The sequence below is a fragment of the Triturus cristatus genome, chromosome 9, assembly GCF_964204655.1.
Source record: "Triturus cristatus chromosome 9, aTriCri1.1, whole genome shotgun sequence".
Lineage (NCBI taxonomy): Eukaryota > Metazoa > Chordata > Amphibia > Caudata > Salamandridae > Triturus > Triturus cristatus.
This window is the reverse complement of record NC_140592.1, coordinates 1,241,640,492-1,241,661,224: the sequence shown is the minus strand read 5'-3', so window position 1 is coordinate 1,241,661,224 and position 20,733 is coordinate 1,241,640,492. Positions and strand designations below refer to the sequence as shown.

At 47.3% G+C, this 20,733-nt stretch overlaps 1 protein-coding gene across 1 annotated transcript in view; it reads right to left on the bottom strand.

The window, feature by feature from the left end:
* Positions 1–818: 818 nt before the first annotated feature.
* GJD2 (gap junction protein delta 2) overlaps positions 819–20,733 on the bottom strand; it is a 78,548-nt gene continuing 58,633 nt past the window's right edge. Inside the window, exon 2 of the mRNA XM_085627348.1 lies at positions 819–3,039. Coding sequence (XP_085483474.1) covers positions 2,196–3,039 — 844 coding nt within the window. The 3' untranslated portion in view covers positions 819–2,195. The remainder of the gene's footprint in view (positions 3,040–20,733) is intronic.

Here is a 20,733-nt window from a genome sequence, read left to right as displayed (position 1 = left end):
CTATCTCAAGTAGATATCCCGAAAATGTGTCATGCATCCAAGCATCCGGGATCAACACTGGCCCTTCCAGTTATATTCTTTATTGTTACAACTAGGGATGTGTGATGTATGCCACATTTGCTTTTGTGTAATTGAGTGAAACGTTAGGCAAATTATGCAAAATTACACATAATTACACAAAATACACATCATTTCTTTAGCACTATAAGTTACCACACAATTCATTTTGCACAAAAAACAAAAACCATTTGCGTTGAACAAAAGCCACTCTCGTTCTCGTTTTTTGTGCTTATCCCACATTCCAGTGCTCTCACTGGGCCGTGAACGTCGGAGTAATTATGCGGCATAATAGTGTAATATGAGTAATTCCATGTAACAAGCGCAACGCTCAAGTAATGGCGGCATATTTCAGAGTTCGCCTGGGCCTAGATACAACCTGAACCCGATCTCATCTAGAGCTGAGCACGCATTGATTTTTCCACCTCTATTTCAGAAAATTATTCACAAAATATGGACAATTTGATGAAATAGTGAAGGGAATCTTACGTTGTTGCCAAACTTACATTTATTGCCAGTGAATCAACGAATACAGATCAAGGCGCTATGAGTGGCTCACAAGGCCCAGCTAGGCTTTGGCCTGGTTCTCTTGGCCACACAATATTGGCTTTATGTCCCCAGGAGAAACCTTCGTTCGGCTACCAAATGTTTTTCAAGTATCAGCACAGTTATAAAAGAGCCCGTGATTTTTATTTCAAGCATGAAAAGTCTGGAATTCTTTGCCCCCCCCCCCCTCTGCCCCACCCTTGCAGCAATAACAACACAACCCTAAGGCCATTCGGAGAGAGAGGAATCTTTTTAAAGCGTTTGTGGCTCCGTATAACCTCGGCCATTCCTTTGTATTTACAATGTGTGTATGATTTCACATTAGCACCATAAAGCCTTGAGGTGTCTGGTAGAATTATAAAACGAAAAAATAAAATATTAGATAATTACGTTCTGTCCAAAAGTTGGATGGGGAAGTTTGCAAAATAGTATCTTCCAAGAAAAAAAAATGATGTTGCCCTTTTTAGATTTCTGTTCGGTTTTTACACATTACAAGTAGGAACAGTTTACCGAGGGTTATTTGCAGCATAGATGTTGTGCTTCGATTATCTCTCAGCAAAATAATAATTTTCTGTTCATTCAGTATGAATGTTGTGCTTGGGATATTTAGTTTGTTCTATGAGCAAAGATTATGCTAAAAAAAAAATCAGCAATTGACATTTTTGCTGAACATTAACACAAATTATTTGTTAGTGGGAGAATATGCAGTAAAATTGACCTGCAAAGGAAAACTTCACCTCTGCAGTAAATAAGTAAACACATTGAATATGCCATCATTTTGTGAAATGAAGAGTCCTGAATGTTTAAAAATCCCGACCATAATATTAAAAATACTCCACTCCTCCTAAGAAGTCCCTCGGTAGCAACAATATCAGTTGAGCCAATGCACATTGATTTTCTTTTTTATTTTATTTTTAGAAAGAATTGGCAAGGGGTTCTTATGCTGGGATTACTGCCTGCAAGCGAAGTGATCAGACCGCGCCTTGCGCGAAGAGGTCTGACATGGCTTCAGGGGCAGTTATCGCACAGAAGAGCCCTTTGCCCATCAGGAAACAGCACCAGTGCTCCTTGAAAATAAGATGCAGGCGAACGCGCAAAAACTGCGCGGAGCAGGATTTGGGGTGTTCTGTGTGTCTTTTTCTTCCCTGCCAATGCTGCTCTGTACATTCGTAGACCTTCGTTCATATATTGGAGCTTCAACAAGATCTTTGCCGATTGGTTGTCGGCCGGCCTGAGTCCTTGTTCTGACATCAGTTTGTTCCTCTTGACCCCATATTTTGACATCACATTGGCCAGTATTATAATTATCAACTCTTGAGTGGTTTGCAAAGTCCACTCAGACTTTCTCAAGTCTTTCATTCAACGATGTCTCCTTCGTGCTTTTTGAAAAGTTAAATAGGGGGGCTCTGTCCAATGTTCTCCTTGACGGAATACCGCTAGCAGACAACCTACCCCCATTCTGGATGATTTTAGGGACCCCCAGCTGCCTATGGGCATCACCCGGCGCACATGTGCTAGCTGCTTGTCCCACTTTCCATCCAAGTCCCGGTATGGCTTGAGTTTCATCCTTGAGGGGCCTTTGCCCCGTCCCTTCACACATAAGCCGAGTCACTGGACTGTGTCCTTCCAAAGTTGGGCACATTCATTCTTGGAAGGTCCTTGTTCCTAATCTCATAGATGGATTTCCGTTTGGCCTGCACCCCTCTGACCGCTGTTTTGATCTTCCTCCAGCCAAGATGGTTGAGTTCCGCTAAGTTTAGCACCACGCAGAGACCGCTAACGGCAAACATGAAGACCAGGAACACCGTCTTCTCCGTGGGCCTGGACACGTAGCATTCCACCTCCTTGATGCAAGGGTATCTGTCGCATTCATACATGGATGGCACATTGAAGCCATAGAGGAAGTATTGCCCCACCAGAAACCCTATCTCAAGCGCATTCCTGAAGACCACCTGGATGATGTAGAACCTGGAGATGCCTTGTTGCCGGGTCATCTTGGTTTTGGGGGCACGGATAGTTGGGTGGGGGATCTCCTTCACCTCCAGGCAGTCTGGTTCAGCCTCCTTTGTGGAGTTCTCAGTGTTCTGGAGCACTCCGTTGACGATTGTGTTCTTGATCTTTTTGCTGTCCTCGCGTTTCATGGAGTCCTGGTCGCGGTCAAGGCTGAGGAACACAGTGGAGTAGCGCCGCTCCTTTTGCTTGGCCGACTGGTGGACGGAGTACGTGATGAAGCACAGGCTGGGAGTGCAAACCATGATGATCTGGAAGACCCAGTAGCGAATGTGTGAGATTGGGAAGGCTTTGTCGTAGCATGCCTGGTTGCAGCCCGGCTGAAGGGTGTTGCACACAAACATGGTCTGCTCGTCGTCATAGACAGTCTCTCCAACGATAGCCACGATGAGGATCCTGAAGATGACCACTACTGTCAGCAGAATCCTGGAAGAGATGGAGAACAGCAGGCAACTGTGAGTGAGGAGTACAGGAGCAAAACCACACAAGAAGACCAACAAACTGTCAATCATTTCATGCAACAGTGTTTAACTAGCAATGCATTTAGGCTGATCTATCGACTGCCAAAATATGCCTCAGTTACATCTCTTAGCCACGAGCTTCATTGGTTGGTGAATGTCTAAATTAAGGCTTTGTGTTGCATGTTCAAAGCAAGGACAGGGATCACCCCCAGCATATTAATGGTCAGGAAACCGTACAAGCCCACCCGCTATCTGCATTCAAGCAACCTCTCTTAGTGCACGGTCGCTAAGATCAAACTCACTCACATGGAAGGTCACTCTTTCTTTTTCCTCTGCCCTCAACAGTGGAATGCTTTGCCAGAACATCTGAGATCTTGAACTTTGCTCCCAACATTCTGCAGACAACTAAAGACGTGGCTGTTCTGAGCCCCCGGGATGGGAGACACTATCTGCTGCTGAAAGCGCTGGGAAACCCCATGTGGGTAGCTGCTCACCCTATACAAGCATTTTAACATGTCCAGGTGACGAGATTGTCAGAAGTAGCTGCCAGTACTTTAGCCAACACCTCGTCTCCAACCTTCCCTTCCCTGCCTGTTAAATGCTAGTGGGTTCCCCATGGTAAGTAAGAGTGGGTGAATAAGCCAGAGTGGGTGAATAAAACTGAGTGGGTGAATGACAATGTTGTGGGTGTAGAGAATGGCAGAGTCCTTTGTGTCCTGTTGCTGCTGACATTGTATTATGTAAAGTTGGGAGTGTTTGAGAACCAGCACGTATTGGGAAGTGTGCACTCTGTCTCTTGTGGTTCCATGTAACTTGCAACTGAGGCAATACATTCGCTTCCTTAGTACATGAAAAGAAGTACTTCGTATCAAGCTGATATCAAGCTTGACCAAATTCTCTCCATGAAAGACATACTAGCACTACCTGTGGCACTTGTTTTGCTACCATGCATCTCCTAAAAAAAAGCTTTCCCCCGGCTTCCTTCTTCTGCTAGAAAGACCCTGGTCCAGACACAAATCACATGTTACCTCGACTACGGGAATGCACTGCTGGTGGCAGCTAATAACTCCCTGCTGTCCAAACTGCAAGTAGAGCAGAATACAGCAGCTCAGCTGATCTGCACCCCCCCCCCCCTCATGTTCTCCCTTTGCCTCCATTTTAAAAGCCTTACATTGGTTGCCCATTAGAAAACCTGTTAACTTCAAGCTTTGATGTTTGACCCAGAAGGCACTAAGGAACGTACTACACATCTATCTAGATTCCAGACTTTTCCACTACCAACCCACCAGACTACTCAGGCCCACAAACAAAGCGCTACGAAGGATCCTTCGCATTCATACGGCTAGATTCGGGCTTCGATCCTTCTCTTATCTTGCCCCATTTTTCTGGAACAAACTTCCTCTGTACATTCACACTCGTTCTGACCTCACCGAGTTTAAACAACTTTAAAACCACGGATGTTTTAATTTCACTGTGCTGCTGCTAAGTAGCAAGCACCAAGATACTCCTTCGGAGTGAGTCGCCGTGATTTATATGAGCCAATAACATAACATATGATAACATAACATAATTAAATTAGCACTTTCTAGTGTAGAATTTTTTTTAATCAAAGGCTTCACAAGTGCACATACTTTTTTTGCTTCACCAGCTTTGGTAGCCAAATATTCCTGATGCAACTTGGGTCTATAAGCCAGCTGCCAATGCTCTGCTGCCATGCAGTTGCCTCATTGTCGAATCATCTTGCCCAACACATGCCAAGCTCTATAGATTGGACCGTCTGGTGGGCGGGGATTGGACAGGGTGCATATGCATTCCCCTCCACCGGAAGTCCCGCTTTGAAAGTGAGACCTCTATTGGGCAGGTATTAGACCTTGTGCTTATTACAGCATTTCTCTGCAGTCACACAGCATAAAGGACAGCCCTAAATGGTAGCGGACAAAACAAACCCTTTTGCTAGTTGACACATCCAGCTGCAAGCTTTGCTTAAAGCGAAGTGTGGCAAAATCAAGAAACTTTACCTGCCTTTGAGAAGTGTAAAGCCCTTACTCAGCAAAGAGCAAAGTTTCCCGACATCACTGGTGCAATTTGAACTTTGCACACTTCTAATTACTCTACCTTTATCTTGATGTCTGTACTTCGACTTGTCCTTTGCTTTGAATGACCTGTACCCTGACTTGACTGATTTACTGTTCAAACTCCACTATTGGCCACTTTGAAGGCTGCTGCTCTGTGCAAATAAAAGTCCTCAAATTATAAGTTAGTCTTAGACTTGCTGGTTGAATCAAGAGGGTCGATGTAAAGGAGCCGAGATAACGGAGATGCACAATTTGTAAACATCTCATAGACTCTGACCGATGAAGAGGCAGACACAACACTTACAGAGAATATAATGCCAGCTGTATAGTTAGATTATTATTCTAAAAAGGTGCATATTGGTATTTCTGTTTACCTATAAAAAAAAGGAAACATACAGTGGATACTGAATGTAAATAAATTCACACCCCAGGGAATGGGTATGCTAATGTGGTGTTGAGGGAACGCAGCCAAGGTGCTTGTCGGAAGCCTTTTCACGCACCCCATGCCGTATCACAGTGTTTGCGCTGTCGCTGCAGGGTATCGGATCCATCTAAGGTTTCACAGCAGTGGAATAACCTTCCCCGCCCTTGACTCACCAAAGAGAAATGTAGCTGTGTTTAGAAGTGCAGACCATGCATTGTTCTGACTGCTCTAAAAATAAATGTGCTAATCAAATGCATTAACTGCTCTTCTGACTTGACACATGGCACAAGCAAAGCAAAGGTTCAGAAACCTCCAGTTGTGGCCTCAGAACACAAATAAATATGCATAAATTCGTTCTGCTACTAGGATCACTGCTTCGGAATAGGTAACTCCCGAGGCTGCCTAGTGCTGAAGAGAGTGGCTGTTGTGTAAAAGCCTTTAAGAGCTGCCCAGTGCTGAATAGTGTGTCTCTTGAGTAAAGGTCTTTGGGAGCTGCCCAGTGCTGAAGAGTGTGGCAGTTGTGTAAAGGTCTTTGGGAGCTGCCCAGTGCTGAAGAGTGTGGCAGTTGTGTAAAGGTCTTTGGGAGCTGCCCACTGCTGAAGAGAGTCGCTGTTGGGTAAAGGTCTTTAAGAGCTGTCCAGTGCTGAAGAGAGTGGCTGTTGTGGTAAGGTCTTTGAGAGCTGTCCAGTGCTGAATAGTTTATCTCTTGTGTAAAGGTCTTTGGGAGCTGTCCATTGCTGAAGAGTGTGTCTGTTGTGTAAAGGTCTTTGGGAGCTGTCCAGTGCTGAAGAGTGTGGCTGTTGTATAAAAGCTTTTGTAAGCTGTCCAGTGCTGAAGAGTGTGGCTGTTGTGTAAAGTTCTTTAAGAGCTGTCCAGTGCTGAAGAGTATGCATCTTGTGTGAAGTTCTTTGGGGAGCTGTCCAATGCTGAAGAGCGTAGCTGTTGTGTGATGGCCTTTAAGAGCTGTCCAGTGCTGAAGAGTGTGTATTTTGTGCAAAGGTCTTTGGGAGCTGTCCAGTACTGAAGAGTGTGGCTGATATTCAATGTATTTGGGAGCTGTCCAGTGCTGAAGAGTGGGGCTGTTGTCTAAAGGTCTTTAAGAGCTGGAGGTAGGGACTTAAAATAAAACCTCATGGAAACTAATGTTGAATACCAATAAATTATTGAAACAATTTAAAAATATAGATACAATCAATTTGATGATAAAATATTAATACAAAACTTTTATTGTATTACTTTTAAAAATTTCACATACATTTGGTACATTTTATAAATTAATATAACATTAAATGTTATCAAATCATATTTAAATCACTCAATTAATTTTATACATTGCAGTTAATCAGTTTTAGTACATAATAAAAAGTATAGTCTTTCTTAATTTAAATGTCAGAAACATAATTTTATTCTAAGGGAAAATATTATGAAGTTATTAATGCTATACTTTTTTTTATATTGTTTTAAAGATTAATTAACTTTTATGATTTCCCTCATACTTTACCATAGGGAGATCTCTACCTCCACTATGGAGTGTGTGCCAAGTGCTCAGAACATCAAATACAGTTGTGAAGTCACTGCTAGTAGTAACTTTCGAACTTTTTACTGACTCCACCCCATGTTTAAGGGGGCATGTAAGTCTACACTTTTAAGTAACTTTGCATTCGTAAATGGTGAATAGTCAAAAGTAGGAAAATTACTCAAAAGTGTACCTTGTGAACACAGCCCTCAGTCGTTAGCTGTTCAGTGCTAAAGAGTGTGGACTCATTGTCTGTGAAATTGCTCTCCCTCCCATGCAGCTCCACCATTAAGTGAGGCCTTCCCCATAGCCCCTGCTTTCTCGAGTGTTGGTGTTCGAGGCCCTCCTCCACCCGCAGGTTTTACCTGCGCCTCATCCCTGGTGGTCCAGTGGACCTCTGTCTCCTTTCTCCCGCTTCACTTATTCTCTCCTTTTTCACTCGTTTTTTCCCTCATTTCTATCTCCCCCTTTACTCTCCCTCTGTGTCTTTCCTCCGTTTTCACTTGTTTCCCCCTCATTTCATGCTCCCCCTCCACTCTCCTTCTGTGCCTTTCCTCAGTTTTCACTCGTTTTTTACCCTCATCTCAATCTCCCCCTTCACTCTCCTTATGTGTCCTCTGTGTCTTTCCTCCCCACTTCTTGCACTTTCGCTGCCCTAGTTGCACTTTTCCCTCTCTTTTTGCCTTTTTCCTTTTGCCTTTTTCTCCAGTTTTTCCCTGCCGCTGCTGACCCTGGGGCCCCTCCCCCCCCCCAGCCGGACCAGTATGACCGTCCCAATCCAGCTCTCCTACCCGCCTCTCGGCTGTCCAGTCCTCCCCGACCCCTACCTAATGACGGGCGCTGCACGCCCGTGCCGCCTGCAAGCTGAAGGCGCACCAAAGTCAAGCCTGTCTGCGCCCATCCGCGACCCGACCACAATCAGCGCCAGGAATTCTGGATCTCTGCACCACCAAAGCTACGACCCAGCGGCACTCCATGCTCTCAACCCAGGCCACAACAACAGCTGCAAGCCAGCATCACCAGCCGACGCCCACGGACCCTACAGCTGTCACCGCTGCAGGCACACCTGCAGCACCGTCAAGACCAAGGACCCAGCGGAACCCGCCCGCAAGAACACAACCGAATTGATGACCCCTGCAAAGCATTCTCCTCAACGTCCGATCTCTCCACAAACACGCCACAAACATGCCACCGAAATCTGGGACCTCCTTGACAGCACCACCCCGGACAAAAAATTCTTCACCGAAACCTGGACCAACACAACCTTGGGACTGGACATCGTCATCCCCATTCCCCAATGATACAAGATCTCCAGGGAGGACTGCCACACCCGCCCAGGAGGAGGAATCGCCATCGTCCACAAATCCACCCTCCGCCTGAGCACACTCCCCGACGAGCCCACTGACCTGATGGAACACCTTCACTTCAAGATAGTGGCCAGCCCTACCTCCACCCTCCGAGCAACCCTCATCTACCAACCCCTGGACCCCCTGGACTTTTTGCCAACTCCTTCACGGACATCATCTCCCCACATGCCATCGCATCCACCAACTACACCCTACTGGGAGACCTCAACTTTCACCTCGACAACCAACTGGACCCCAGCACCACATCCCTCCTAGACAACCTCAACAACATTGGACTCAGCCTGATCGTGACCGAACCCACACACTCAGCAGGGTACACCTTCGACCCCCTCTGCACAACAGGAAACTCCAGCACCTTCAGCCACACCACCAAACTCCTATGGGCTGACCATCGATGCGTCCACTTCACCTTCAGAACACCCACCATCCACTGCCTCCAGCACCTGCTCCCACGAAGAAACTGGACTAAAATCACCGACCAGCTAACCTCATCACTAAGCAACTCCACCCCAACCATCGCGGAAAACGACGACGCAAACACCGCAGCCCGAACCCTGCACAAATGGATCTCCTACAGCGCCAACACCATAGCACCCCTCAAGAAAAACAACAACACCCACAACAAGAAAGCTAGATGGTTTACCACCGAACTTCGAGGGTCCAGATGCACTTGCCACCACCTCGAAAAGGCCTGGAGGAACACCAAATCCACAGAAACCCACAACAACTTAAGAGTCGCAACCAACACCCACCACTAACTCACCAGAAAAAACGAGAAAAAAAGTGATTGAAGACAGAATCTCCACTCATGCACACAACAGCAAAGAACTCTTCAACATCATCAAGGAGTTCGCCCAACCCACCAGTGAGTCCACCGACATCCCTCCCTCACAAGACCTCTGCGACAAACACAGCACCTTTTTCCACCACAAAATCAAGAGCATCTATGACAACTTCGACGAAGAAAACCAACACACTGAACCCTCACCAACTATCCCCAACACCCTGAAGCCAGCCATCGACAACTGGACAGCACTCACCACCAAAGACACACTGAAGAAGATGAAGTCAATCCACTCCGGGGCCCCCAAGGACCCCTGCCCCCACCACATTTTCAACAGAGCCGCCGACCCCATCGCACCCATGCTCTGCCACACCATCAACCACTCCTTGGCAACCGCCTCGTTCCCTGACAACGGGAAACACGCCGAGATCACCCCCTCAGGAGAAACCCTCAGTGGACCTCACTATTCTCAAAAACTACAGACCCATCTACCTGCCCTGTTCCCAGTGAAAGTCATCAAGAAAGATATCAACAGCCAACACGCCACATTCATCGAAGAGCACAACATCCTTGACTCCTCCCAATCCGGCTTCAGAAAAAACCACAGTACGGAAACTGCCCTCCTCGCCACAACAGACGGCATCCGCACCCTACTGGACAAAGGAGAAACAGCAGCCCTCATCCTCCTCGACCTCTCAGCGACGTTCGACACAGTCTCTCTCCGCACCCTAATACGCAGACTCCACGACGCAGGGATCCAAGACAAGGCCCTCGCCTGGATCCGCTCCTTCCTCTCCGGCAGAATGCAGCAGGTCAGACTCCCCCCTTTCCTCTTGAACCCTACACCAACCTCCTGCGGAGTCTCCCAGGGGTCCTCCCTCAGCCCTACGCTCGTCAACGTCTACACGGCTCCGCTCGCCCCCATCGTCAGAACCTACAGACTCAACATTGTGTTATACGCAGACGACACCCAAATCATCCTCTCCCTATCCAACGAACCCAACACCGCCAGACACAACTTTCGAGAAGGCATGGAAGCCGTCGCCAAATGGATGAAAAACAGCTGCCTACAACTAAACACCAACAAAATGGAAGCCCATACCCCAACTCCTGGAACGACACCTGGTGGCCCCCCGCCCTCAGAAGCCCGCCCAACCCCACGGACCACGCACGCAACCAGGGAATCATCCTGGACTCAGAGCTCAAAATGGACCGCCAGATCAACTCTCGTCCTCCTGCTTTCACACCATATGCCTCCTACGTAAGACCTTCAAATGGATCCCCTCAAATACAGAAAGACCATCACTCACGCCCTGGTCACCAGCAGACTCGACTACGGCGACGCACTCTATGCCGGAATAAACAAAAACCTCACCCACAAGCTACAGAACATCCAAAAACTGCCGCATGACTGATCCTCAACCTGCTAAGACACTGCCACATCTCCCAGCACCTGCGCACATGCCACTAGCGCCCCATTGAAGCTAGAGTCACCTTCAAGATGCTCCCCCATGCTCATAAGGCCCTCCACGACACCGGAGCAGCATACCTGAACAGCTGACTCAAATTCCACGCACCCCAAAGGACCCTACAATCAGCCCAGCTCTGCTATGCTGTGGTCTCCTGCACCAAAAAGACCAGATCAGAAGGCCGCGCCTTCTCCTTCCTCGGGGCCAGAGCCTGGAATGACCTTCCGCTCCACCTCAGACAGACAACCTCGGTCCCCATCTATGCAAGAAACCTCAAAACCTGGCTCTTCGACAGACCCCCTCCTTGATGGACTGGAACCTGCGAACACCCACCCCACCCCCCACCCCCCAGTGACTTGAGACCCTTACGGGTGAGTAGTCGCGCTTAACAAGCACCTGATTGATTGCTTGATTGATTGATTTGTATAGACCTTTTTGGGAACTGTCCAGTGCTGACGAGTGTGTCTGTTGTATATCAGTCTTTCGGAGCTGCCCAGAGTGTGGATAGTGTGTCAGAGTCTTTTTTAGATGTCCTAGGTTGGAGAGTGCAGCCATTCTCTATATGAATTTCGGAGCTGTCCAGTGCTGAAAAGTGAGGCTTTTGTGAACGCGTCTTTTGGAGCTGTCCTGTCTTGAAATATGTGGCTGTCGTGAATATAGTTTTAGAGGTGTCCACTGCTGAAGAGTATGGAACTTGTATAAAAGTCTTTGGGAGATGTGCAACACTGTTAGTTCCATTAGGAACTATCCAGGACCAGTGATATCAAAGGGAGCTGTGGGGCACTAAAGAAAGCTGCAGCACTTTGTTATTGAAAGGGAGCTGTATAGAACTAAAGAGGCTTGTACAGTACAGAAATAAGAGGGGCATGTATTGTACTGAGGAGGGCTGCAACTCTTCACATATGAATTGGAGCTGACCAGCACTGTTACACAATAATGAGCTGTGTATTACTAAAAAAGACAGCAACATTTCACACAACATATACAGCTGTATAGCACTAAAGAGCACAGCTAAATTACACATATCAAAGGAAGAAATGTTAAAAAGAACAGCAACATTACACCCATGCAAGGATGGAGCATTAAAGAGGACAGCAACATTACACACATCAAACTAAGCTGTGTAGCAGTATAGAGGGCAGCTACATTACACATATCAAAGGAAGTTGTGCAGCACGGAGAGCAGCTACAGTACACAATTCAAAGGAAGCTGTATTGCACTAAAAATGACAGCTACATTGCACACATCAAAGGAAGCTGTGTAGCAACAGATACATTACACACATCAAAGGAAGAGTGTTAAAGAGAATAGCAAAATAACCCACATGAAATACAGGTGTACAGCACTAAAGAGAACAGCTACATCAACAAATCAAAGGAAGCTCTATAGCACTACGAACGACAGCTACATTACACACATCAAAGGAAGAAGTGTCAAAGAGAACAGCAAAATAACTCACAAGAAACAACGCTGTACAGCACTAAAGAGGACAGCTACATTACACACATCAAAGGAAGCTGTGGAACAACAGCTACATTACACACTTCAAAGGAAGGGGTGTCAAAGAGAATAGCAAAATAACTCACAAGAAACAACACTGTACAGCACTAAAGAGGAAAGCTACATTACACACATCAAAGGAAGCTGTGGAACAACAGCTACATCACACACTTCAAAGGAAGGGGTGTCAAAGAGAATAGCAAAATAACTCACAAGACACAACACTGTACAGCACTAAAGAGGAAAGCTACATTACACACATCAAAGGAAGCTGTGGAACAACAGCTACATTACACACTTCAAAGGAAGGGGTGTAGCAGTGCACTAGCTAAATTACACACATCAAAGGAAGCTGTGTAGCACCAAAGAGGACATCTACAGTATACAATTCAAAGGTAGCTGAAGTCTGCTAAAGAGGATAGCTACATTACACACATGTGAGACACCACCTTTTGCCTGGAACATTATGTGATATCAACTGAAAGAGCACTGGGTCCCTGCTAACCAGGTTCCCAGTGCCAGAGCTCTTTCACAAAACAGTACCACAATTGGCACAACTTCAGCCGCCATATAAGTCCCTTGTAAATGGTACCCTTGGTACCTAGGGCATTGATACTGAAGATAGTCCTCTACGCTGAAGCACACATTGTGCCAACCTAGATCATGCACACTGCCATTGCAGACTGAGTGTCTTGAAGCAGATAAACTGAAGAGTCAACATGGCACAAATCCCTGTATCTATCACAGAAAAAGAAATCCTCAGGTCTAGAAATTTGACATAGCCCACAAAAGTGTTCCAGCAACCCCTAGGGTCATGATTCTGACCTCATGGGGTGAGAGCCTTCACTCTCTGAGGCCAGGAACAATGCCTGCTCTAGGCAGAAGTTCTTCACACGTTCTCCATCCAGGAATTAATTTCCAGGGTGGGAAGCTTCAAAGGCGATGCCACCTTTGAAATACAACCCAGGCTCCTCCAGTTAGGGGAGGGTGACAACTCTCCTGTCCAGACCCCACTTTTGGTGGGAGGACAGCTGGGAAATTTAGTTAGATTAGGAGGTGGTCCAGACTCAGCCAGCACCTCCCCTAAGGTGGGGCAGGTGATGTGGACCTCACTTTTCCAATTTCTCCATCTTGTGTTGGAGGGAATCAGCCAATTGAGGTCAGGGTTGTGTCCACTCTCCAAAAGGAAGTTGTCACATAGAGGGTGTAGCCCATTGGCTACTACCTGTCACTCCTTGTAATGCCTCTAAATTCAATATTTAGGTTGCACCCCTAGACCCTGAACTTCAGATTCAATGAGTGTAAGAAGAAACGGACAAAGAAGATCTGCTGACCCGAGAACAGAGGACCTGCTGCTGAATTATGGTGTGAAACCCTGCCTGCTGCCTCAAGGACTCGACCATCATGGTGTGCTGTCTCATCCTGCTGCTGTGGGGCCTCCATGAATCCCAGAGCACCTCCAGCCCTTTGCCAGAGATCTCCTTCAGAGAAAAAGAACTACTCCCTTGCTTCCCGCAGGCACCAATCCCAAGAGTGTGGCTTACCGACTTGCCGCTCCCCGGCAACGCCGATGCAGCAACCAGACCATAAGTGGTACACCAGCATAAGAGGGTCAGATATGTCCCCTACCTAGTGAGAGGACACCAGGACCTTCCAGGGCTGTACTGTAGTGTGAGAAGCTGGCCTGGTATATGTTGTCCACTAATGTAAGTGTGCACCTTGCACCAGTCCAGACAACCCTTATGGTGACTTAGAAGGTCTTAGATAACCTTAGAAAGCTCTCTAAGTGGTAGCTGTGGAGAGCAGCCTTCAGGTTTAGTTCAGAAGGAGTGTAAAGCAGCTTGTTTTACCAGAATGCAATCTTATAGTATAGATTAATTAACCCGTTCGCTGCTTCTGTCGGCCAATGGCCGTCGCGAGCACTACCTCCGTAGTGCTGCGCACGTCCGTTGGCCGACGCGGCCTCACCCACCCTTCAAAGCCGCCGCACCGCGGGGGATTTTCGGCCGCGGGAAATGGGTTCAAAAAGAACCACACAAGGTATTTATAAAAATATGTATTTATGATAATATACTCTCTGACACATTTAAATATCTCCTACACAGAGGTAATCACAATGCACACAATACTTTGCAAAGACACACAGTAAATAGCACAGAATAAACAGTGGGCCCTGGGGGGGGGGCGGCAAACCATATACTAAGAAAGTGGTATAAGAACCATGACTCAGGTCAAGACAGTGTTGAGAGGATGTAGAAGTGCTGGGGACCCAAGGAACCACCAAAGGTGAGTAGATAGGGACCCCACGGAGAGCGTGTGCAGTGTGGGAACACAACCATGTGCTCTGTACAACTCTACTTGTAAGTCGTGGTTGGATTTTTAAAGATTGAGGATCCTTCTAGTGGACCCTGAAGAAACCCAGTGGAAAACAGAATGTTGGAGAGCGACCCCACCCGTGGATATCCTCGTACCAACGATACCTACACCAGGGAAGCCGGGTGCATAGGTGTAAAGTGGTGTCCAAAACCACTGTCGAACCCAATGGAGGGCTTCAGGAAAGTGCCACTGCTGAAGAAGGAGAAAGTGTCAGGTGGAATCCGAAGGTGGATTCAAGATGAGAGGTATCTGCAAGCCAAGGGGACAGAGTCTATGTCACTCAGGAGTGAACAGGAGACTTGGAAGACGAATGCCCTCCAATGTCAGGTGTTGCCAGATGGATGACGATGATCTTGACTCTACAGCTGTGAGGACCAGGCGATGCTGAGGAAGACCAGGAGCCATGTACAAGCTGTCTAACGTGTCCGGTGGGAGCACCAAAAAGCCTTGGCAAATGCAACCCACGCAGAAGTCGAAGAAGGTGCAATGTTGGGACCAGTAAGGTCCAGGGGATTCACCACAAGCAGGGGAGTCAGGGCAGGCCTGAGCAATCAAGGGAGCCCAAAGAAACAAAGGTGACCCTTAATTGGACCCAAGGGTAGGAGGCACTAGAGTCGCAAGAGGACCCCAAGCAGCTCACCAAAAGATGCAGGCCACCATGCACAAAATGAGGTGTGGCTGAAGATTCTAGTAACTGGAGGTGCTTGAGTTTGGGGCTACTTGGAGCCCGAAGATCTTCCTGGAAGGAAGCCAACAAGCCTTTGCAACTGCAAGTTGACGCGATGGACAGGGGTTTGGTCATTGCAACCCCCACGAGGGATACTGTCCTCAAACTTGGTGAGAGGGCAGGGCAGGCCTCAGGAGATGTGGAAAACCACCACTTGTGTTGCAGAACCTTACGGAGTCAGGAGGAGCTCAGGATCATCAGACCAGTTGACTTAGTTGCGGTACAACTCCTTCACTCCAAGGAAGATTCCTTTAGGTGTCTTTGATGCCTACAGGCCTTGGATGGTTCATGTATGGTGCACAGGCACAGACAATGCCCCAAACTGGAAGGGAGATGAAGTTGAGCCAAAACGAAGTCCAGCGAAGTGCAGAGTGCCCAGACAGTAGAAAATGAAGTGGTGTCGCATCTGAATCTTGTTCAACGACAAATCTAGGGACCCATCCTCAGGTAAGCCCTTAAGTACCCTAAGGAAAGGGTTGGGATGATTCAAGGCACCCTACCAGGGGAGGGTCTGGACAGGGGTGTGGTTACCCCCATGTCCTCCATCCAATTTCATGCCAGAGTGGGATCTAATGGCTCCCAGAGCTGGTTTGAACTGGACTGTGCATGGGGACACCAAATGTGCCCCTCATGCAGAATGAGTGGTGCTGGTACGTGCACCCACCCTGCCCCAATACACTAAATCCTGTCTGGCAGGTGGTCACACCTTCCTGTGACAGGATGCCTATTGTTCTGCCTTCCCCTGCTCGAGCTTGGCTCAGCAGCAGGAGGGCAGAATTGTGGCTCTGGTTGGCAGCAACCATGTTGTGCTGTCTGGGTCAAGAAGGCTGGTACCGGGAGCACCGAGAGTCTAACGGAGGCCTCTTCTAGTGCTTGGAATCATACCCCCCACAACATTTACAGTGTGGGGAGTATGATTCCAACATGTTTAATACCAAACATGATAGGATTCGTTGAAGCCAGTTTTGAGACGGCCATTGCGTATTTAAGTGGGCCCCTCTATATAGTATATGGCTGCTTTACTGACAACCAGGGAGAATGGACTCTGTAGGCTGTAGGGGTGTCCTCCTCATGCAGCGGCTCATGTAGGGGTGTCCTGTTCATGCTTGGTTCTCACTTAGAACCAAGCACCCTGTCTTCAGGGTTGATAAGGCCTGCTATGGGGGTGACTTATAGGTTTTAAGTGCAATGACCCCAGATATAGGAAACATATCTGTAGTAAGTGGTGCATGCACCAGCTTCCACAGACTGCATTGGCATGTCTGTAGTTCAATTTTGAATGGTTTCCCATGGGTGGCATAATCCATGCTTCAGCCCATGGGGGGACCTCTGGGGTACCTGTGCCCCGGATATCTTAGTACCATATACTAGAGACTGATAAGGGTACCCCAGTATACAATCTGGGAGGTACCTAAGTAGTTAACATACGAATTTAAGGGAGAAAGCAGAGAGACTGGGGTCCTGATTAGCAGGATCCCTGTCAGACTAGTCAAAAACAACTTAGCACAAGGCAAAAAGTGGGGGTAACCATGCAGAAGGATCTCACCGTCCTACATGTAGCAATACCCGGGGTACCAGACAACTTCAACTGACAACTAGATGAAGAGACCAAGCCAGACTCCAACTGCCCAGAAAGCAAGCATCTGTTGAGGGATGTCGAAACTCCGGAAACCTATTCTGTGAATTGCCCATCTGTCCCAGAATTGTCCCTGCAACGTGCCTGCTCCTGACTGCGAGGACCATCTTGTCACACAGAACCCAACTGACCTATCTTCTCTGCACCCAGCCCACCCGGCCTGGGAACCAATGAATCAGCTGTGCTCCCATGGTCCTGAAGCACTGGCAACCCAATCCCTTGTTAAGGGGCCCTCAGACTTACCTGTAAGTGCATTTGTGCAGCCTATTTTGAGGTGGCCCCTTTTCCATAGTGCCTGCTACCATAGACCTCACCACCTTGCTCTCGGCCATTCAAAGTGGGCTTTACTAAAAAGGCTGCTTTAGTGCACGCATCTGAGGAATATATTTAGCACTAGAGATAACTGCTGTACTCTCCAATGCAAAGGGGTGTGTGATAGTAAAGGGAATGGAAAATGAGATGGAGAGAATATTGCAATTAATATACCCTGCTGTTAATTATTCTAGGCCAAAGCTCTAGCTTTATTATATAAGACTGTCATAGTTTATCATTGTAAGAGGGCTGTCTGGTCCTGAAGAGAAGAGCCGCAGTTCAGTTTATAATGCAAAAGAAATATTCTGGTACCTAAGAAGGCTGCTTGGGTACTCTATTAAAAGATATCTGTTGTGTGCACGAGAGCATTGCTAAACTACACATATCAAAGGGTTGCTGTCTAGTACCAAAGAATACTGCGACTTCAGGGATTTAAAAGAGAGCTGTTAACACTGAAGAGGGTTACTAGTTTTTACAAGTCAAAGGGAACTTTCTCATACTAATGAGAGCAGCTCCTGCTTGCAAATCTAGAGAACTGTCTTTTGCTAGAGGTGATTTTACTGCATATAAATCAAAGGGACCTTTCTAGTAAGGAAGAGTGCTGCGACACAATACAAAATGAGCATTCTAGCAGTAAAGAGAACCGCTAAGGCAACCAAGACAAAGAGAACTGTCTAGTGGGAGAGAGGACTGTTACTGAAACAGGTCGAAGGGAGCTGTCACAGGGTAGAGAGGGCTGTTGCTGAAACAACGCAAAGGGAGCTGTCTCGTGGTAGAGTGTACTGTTACTGAAACAATACACTGGGAGCTGTCTAGTGGTAGAGATGGCTCTTTCTGAAACAACTCAAAGGGAGCTGTCTAGTGGTAGAGAGGGCTGTTACTGTAGCAACTCAAAGGAAGCTGTTTCATGGTAAAAAGGGTTGTTACTGAAACAACTCAAAGGGAGCTGTCTAGTGTTAGAGAGGACTGTTACTGAAATAATTCACTGGGAGCTGTCTAGTGGTAGAGAGGGCTGTTACTAAAACATTTCAAAAGAAGATTTGGTATAATTTCAGGGAGACGGTGGAGCCAAATGTTGTAGCAACATGCTGTGTCATTTAAAAAATGCAGGGATGCACTGTATTCACAAGAATATGGCCCACCCCTGTGTTTTCCCTTGTGTTGTCGCTACAAATAGCTGCCTAGCGCCAACACAGACATCCTTGTGCCATAGTGCAAGGGTGCCTGAGTTGCAGGAAATCATCCCTGCAATTCAGGACCCCTTGTACCATGGTGCCAGTGTGTCTATGTTGCGGGGCATGATTGTTCATGTGCAGGAAGGGACACCTTCTTACACATAAACCATCTTTAAAAATGATTTGCTCTTCATATGTGTGCTGCATTAGGGTCAGTCCTGCACCGAAGATGACTGATACTGTATATGGTGCATTAGGGTCAGCACTGCACCGAGGATGGCTGCTACTGTATACGGTGCATTAGGGTCAGTACTGCACCGAGGATGGCTGCTACTGTATACGGTGCATTAGGGTCAGTCCTGCACCGAAGATGACTGATACTGTATATGGTGCATTAGGGTCAGCACTGCACCGAGGATGGCTGCTACTGTATACGGTGCATTAAGGTCAGTACTGCACCGAGGGGCACTGCTAATGTATATGGTACATTAGGGTCTGTAACTGCACTGAGGAGAACTGCTTCTTGATATGGTGCAGTAGGGTCAGTACTGCACCAAAGAGGGCTGCTAACATATGTGGATCAATGCTGTAGGAAGCTTGCTCTCTATATAGTACACTAAAACAAAGTACACTGTGTAGAGTGTCCAGTGAGACACAGAATGGTTGACAGAGGCAAAAGTAGATAATACTAACGACTATTTGAGGTAGTGTGGCTGAGCAGTGAGGCTTATCAGAGGGTATTGCTAAGCAATTGTTGTACTCACAAAGGCAGTAAATGAGACACACACTCTCAAAGAATATACTGAGACAAATTTGCAAGAATAATACTTATTTTTATAACAATTTAAAGACCAAAAACTTAATTCACAGATAAGTACTTATTTTGTTATGAATTTTCAATGTTAAAAAAAAACACAGCTGAGCGCAATTATGCACAATGTATCTCTATGGAGAAAATAGCAAAATGTATATAAAATTGTACAGTTGGTTCTTTGGGTTCACCTTCTGGTTTTTGAGTAGTAGAAAGACCAGGTCCAAAGTTCTACCAGCAGATCATCGGGTGCGTCCCAGATTCAGCCGGGAGCAGGGTGCTGGAGTCTTTGATAGCAGGCGTGCTGCAAAGACAGGGGCCACCTAAAAACAGGCTTCACAGAGGGACTTGTAGGCAAGTCAGAGGGTCCCAAATGAGGGTTCAGGTCACAACAGCCTGAGGGGCATGAAATCACAGCTGGTTGATCGGTACCCAGGCTGGGCGGGGAGCAGAGCAGGTTGGTCAGTCGGGCTCCATGCGTCAAGATGGTCTTTGCGGTCAAGAGCAGCCAGGTTGCAGGGATGATAACAGGACAACTTGACCACTCACAGAGTATGTCTCAGGGTTCTTGACATGCCTCGATGGGTGCTTGCTTCCTGGGTAGTTGGAGTCTGGATTGGACTCCTTGTCTCGGTGTAGGTTGCAGGGGGTCTGGTACTCCAGGTATTGCTACGGCATGGCTCCCGTAGGTCCTGGTGTCTTCACACTTTTTGGGGAGACAAATTTGACCCTCCAGAGCTGGTGTACCTCTTCTGGTTTGCTTGCTGTGTGGAAAGTCGAAAAGCCGGACTCTGCGGGTTCGGTGCCTGCAGACTGCAGAGGAATAGATCCTCTACTCCAAGGGAGTTCTTTGGCAATTGTTGATGGGCTGGAGGTACTCCAGGGTTCTTGTAGGCCTCATAGCAGCAGGACAAGACAGCACACCACGATGGTCAAGTCCTTGAAGTAGCAGGCAGGGTTTCATGCAAAGATTCTACACCAAGTACACCGTTCTCGGGTCAGCTGCTCTTCTTTGTCCGGTTCTTCTTTTTTTCCATTGAATTTGAAATGCAGGATTGGTGAGTGCCACCTAAATACTACATTTAGGAACATTACAGGGAGTGACAGGTAGTAGCCAATGGGCTACCTATCTTTAGGATGTATACCACCTCTATGTGACCACTTCCTTTGGGAGTTTGGGCAACCCTGACCCTAATTGGCTAATTCTTTCCAATACAAGATGGAGGAAACTGAAAAGTGGGGTCCGCATCATGTGCCCCATGTGCCCCACCTTGAATCCCCCCAGCCCACAGGCCAGGAGACACAGCCAAACCTAGGGAGAGTCTACCTAATCTATCAGGTGAGGAAGAATAGGGAAACAGGCTGGAGTGTTGCAGCGCCTACTTTGCCTTTCAGCCTCCTGTCTAGATCATTCCCTCTGGGGAGCTGACCTACCTCAACAGTCTCTCCCAGGACCCAATTTAAAATGCCCTTTGTTCATCTCTTT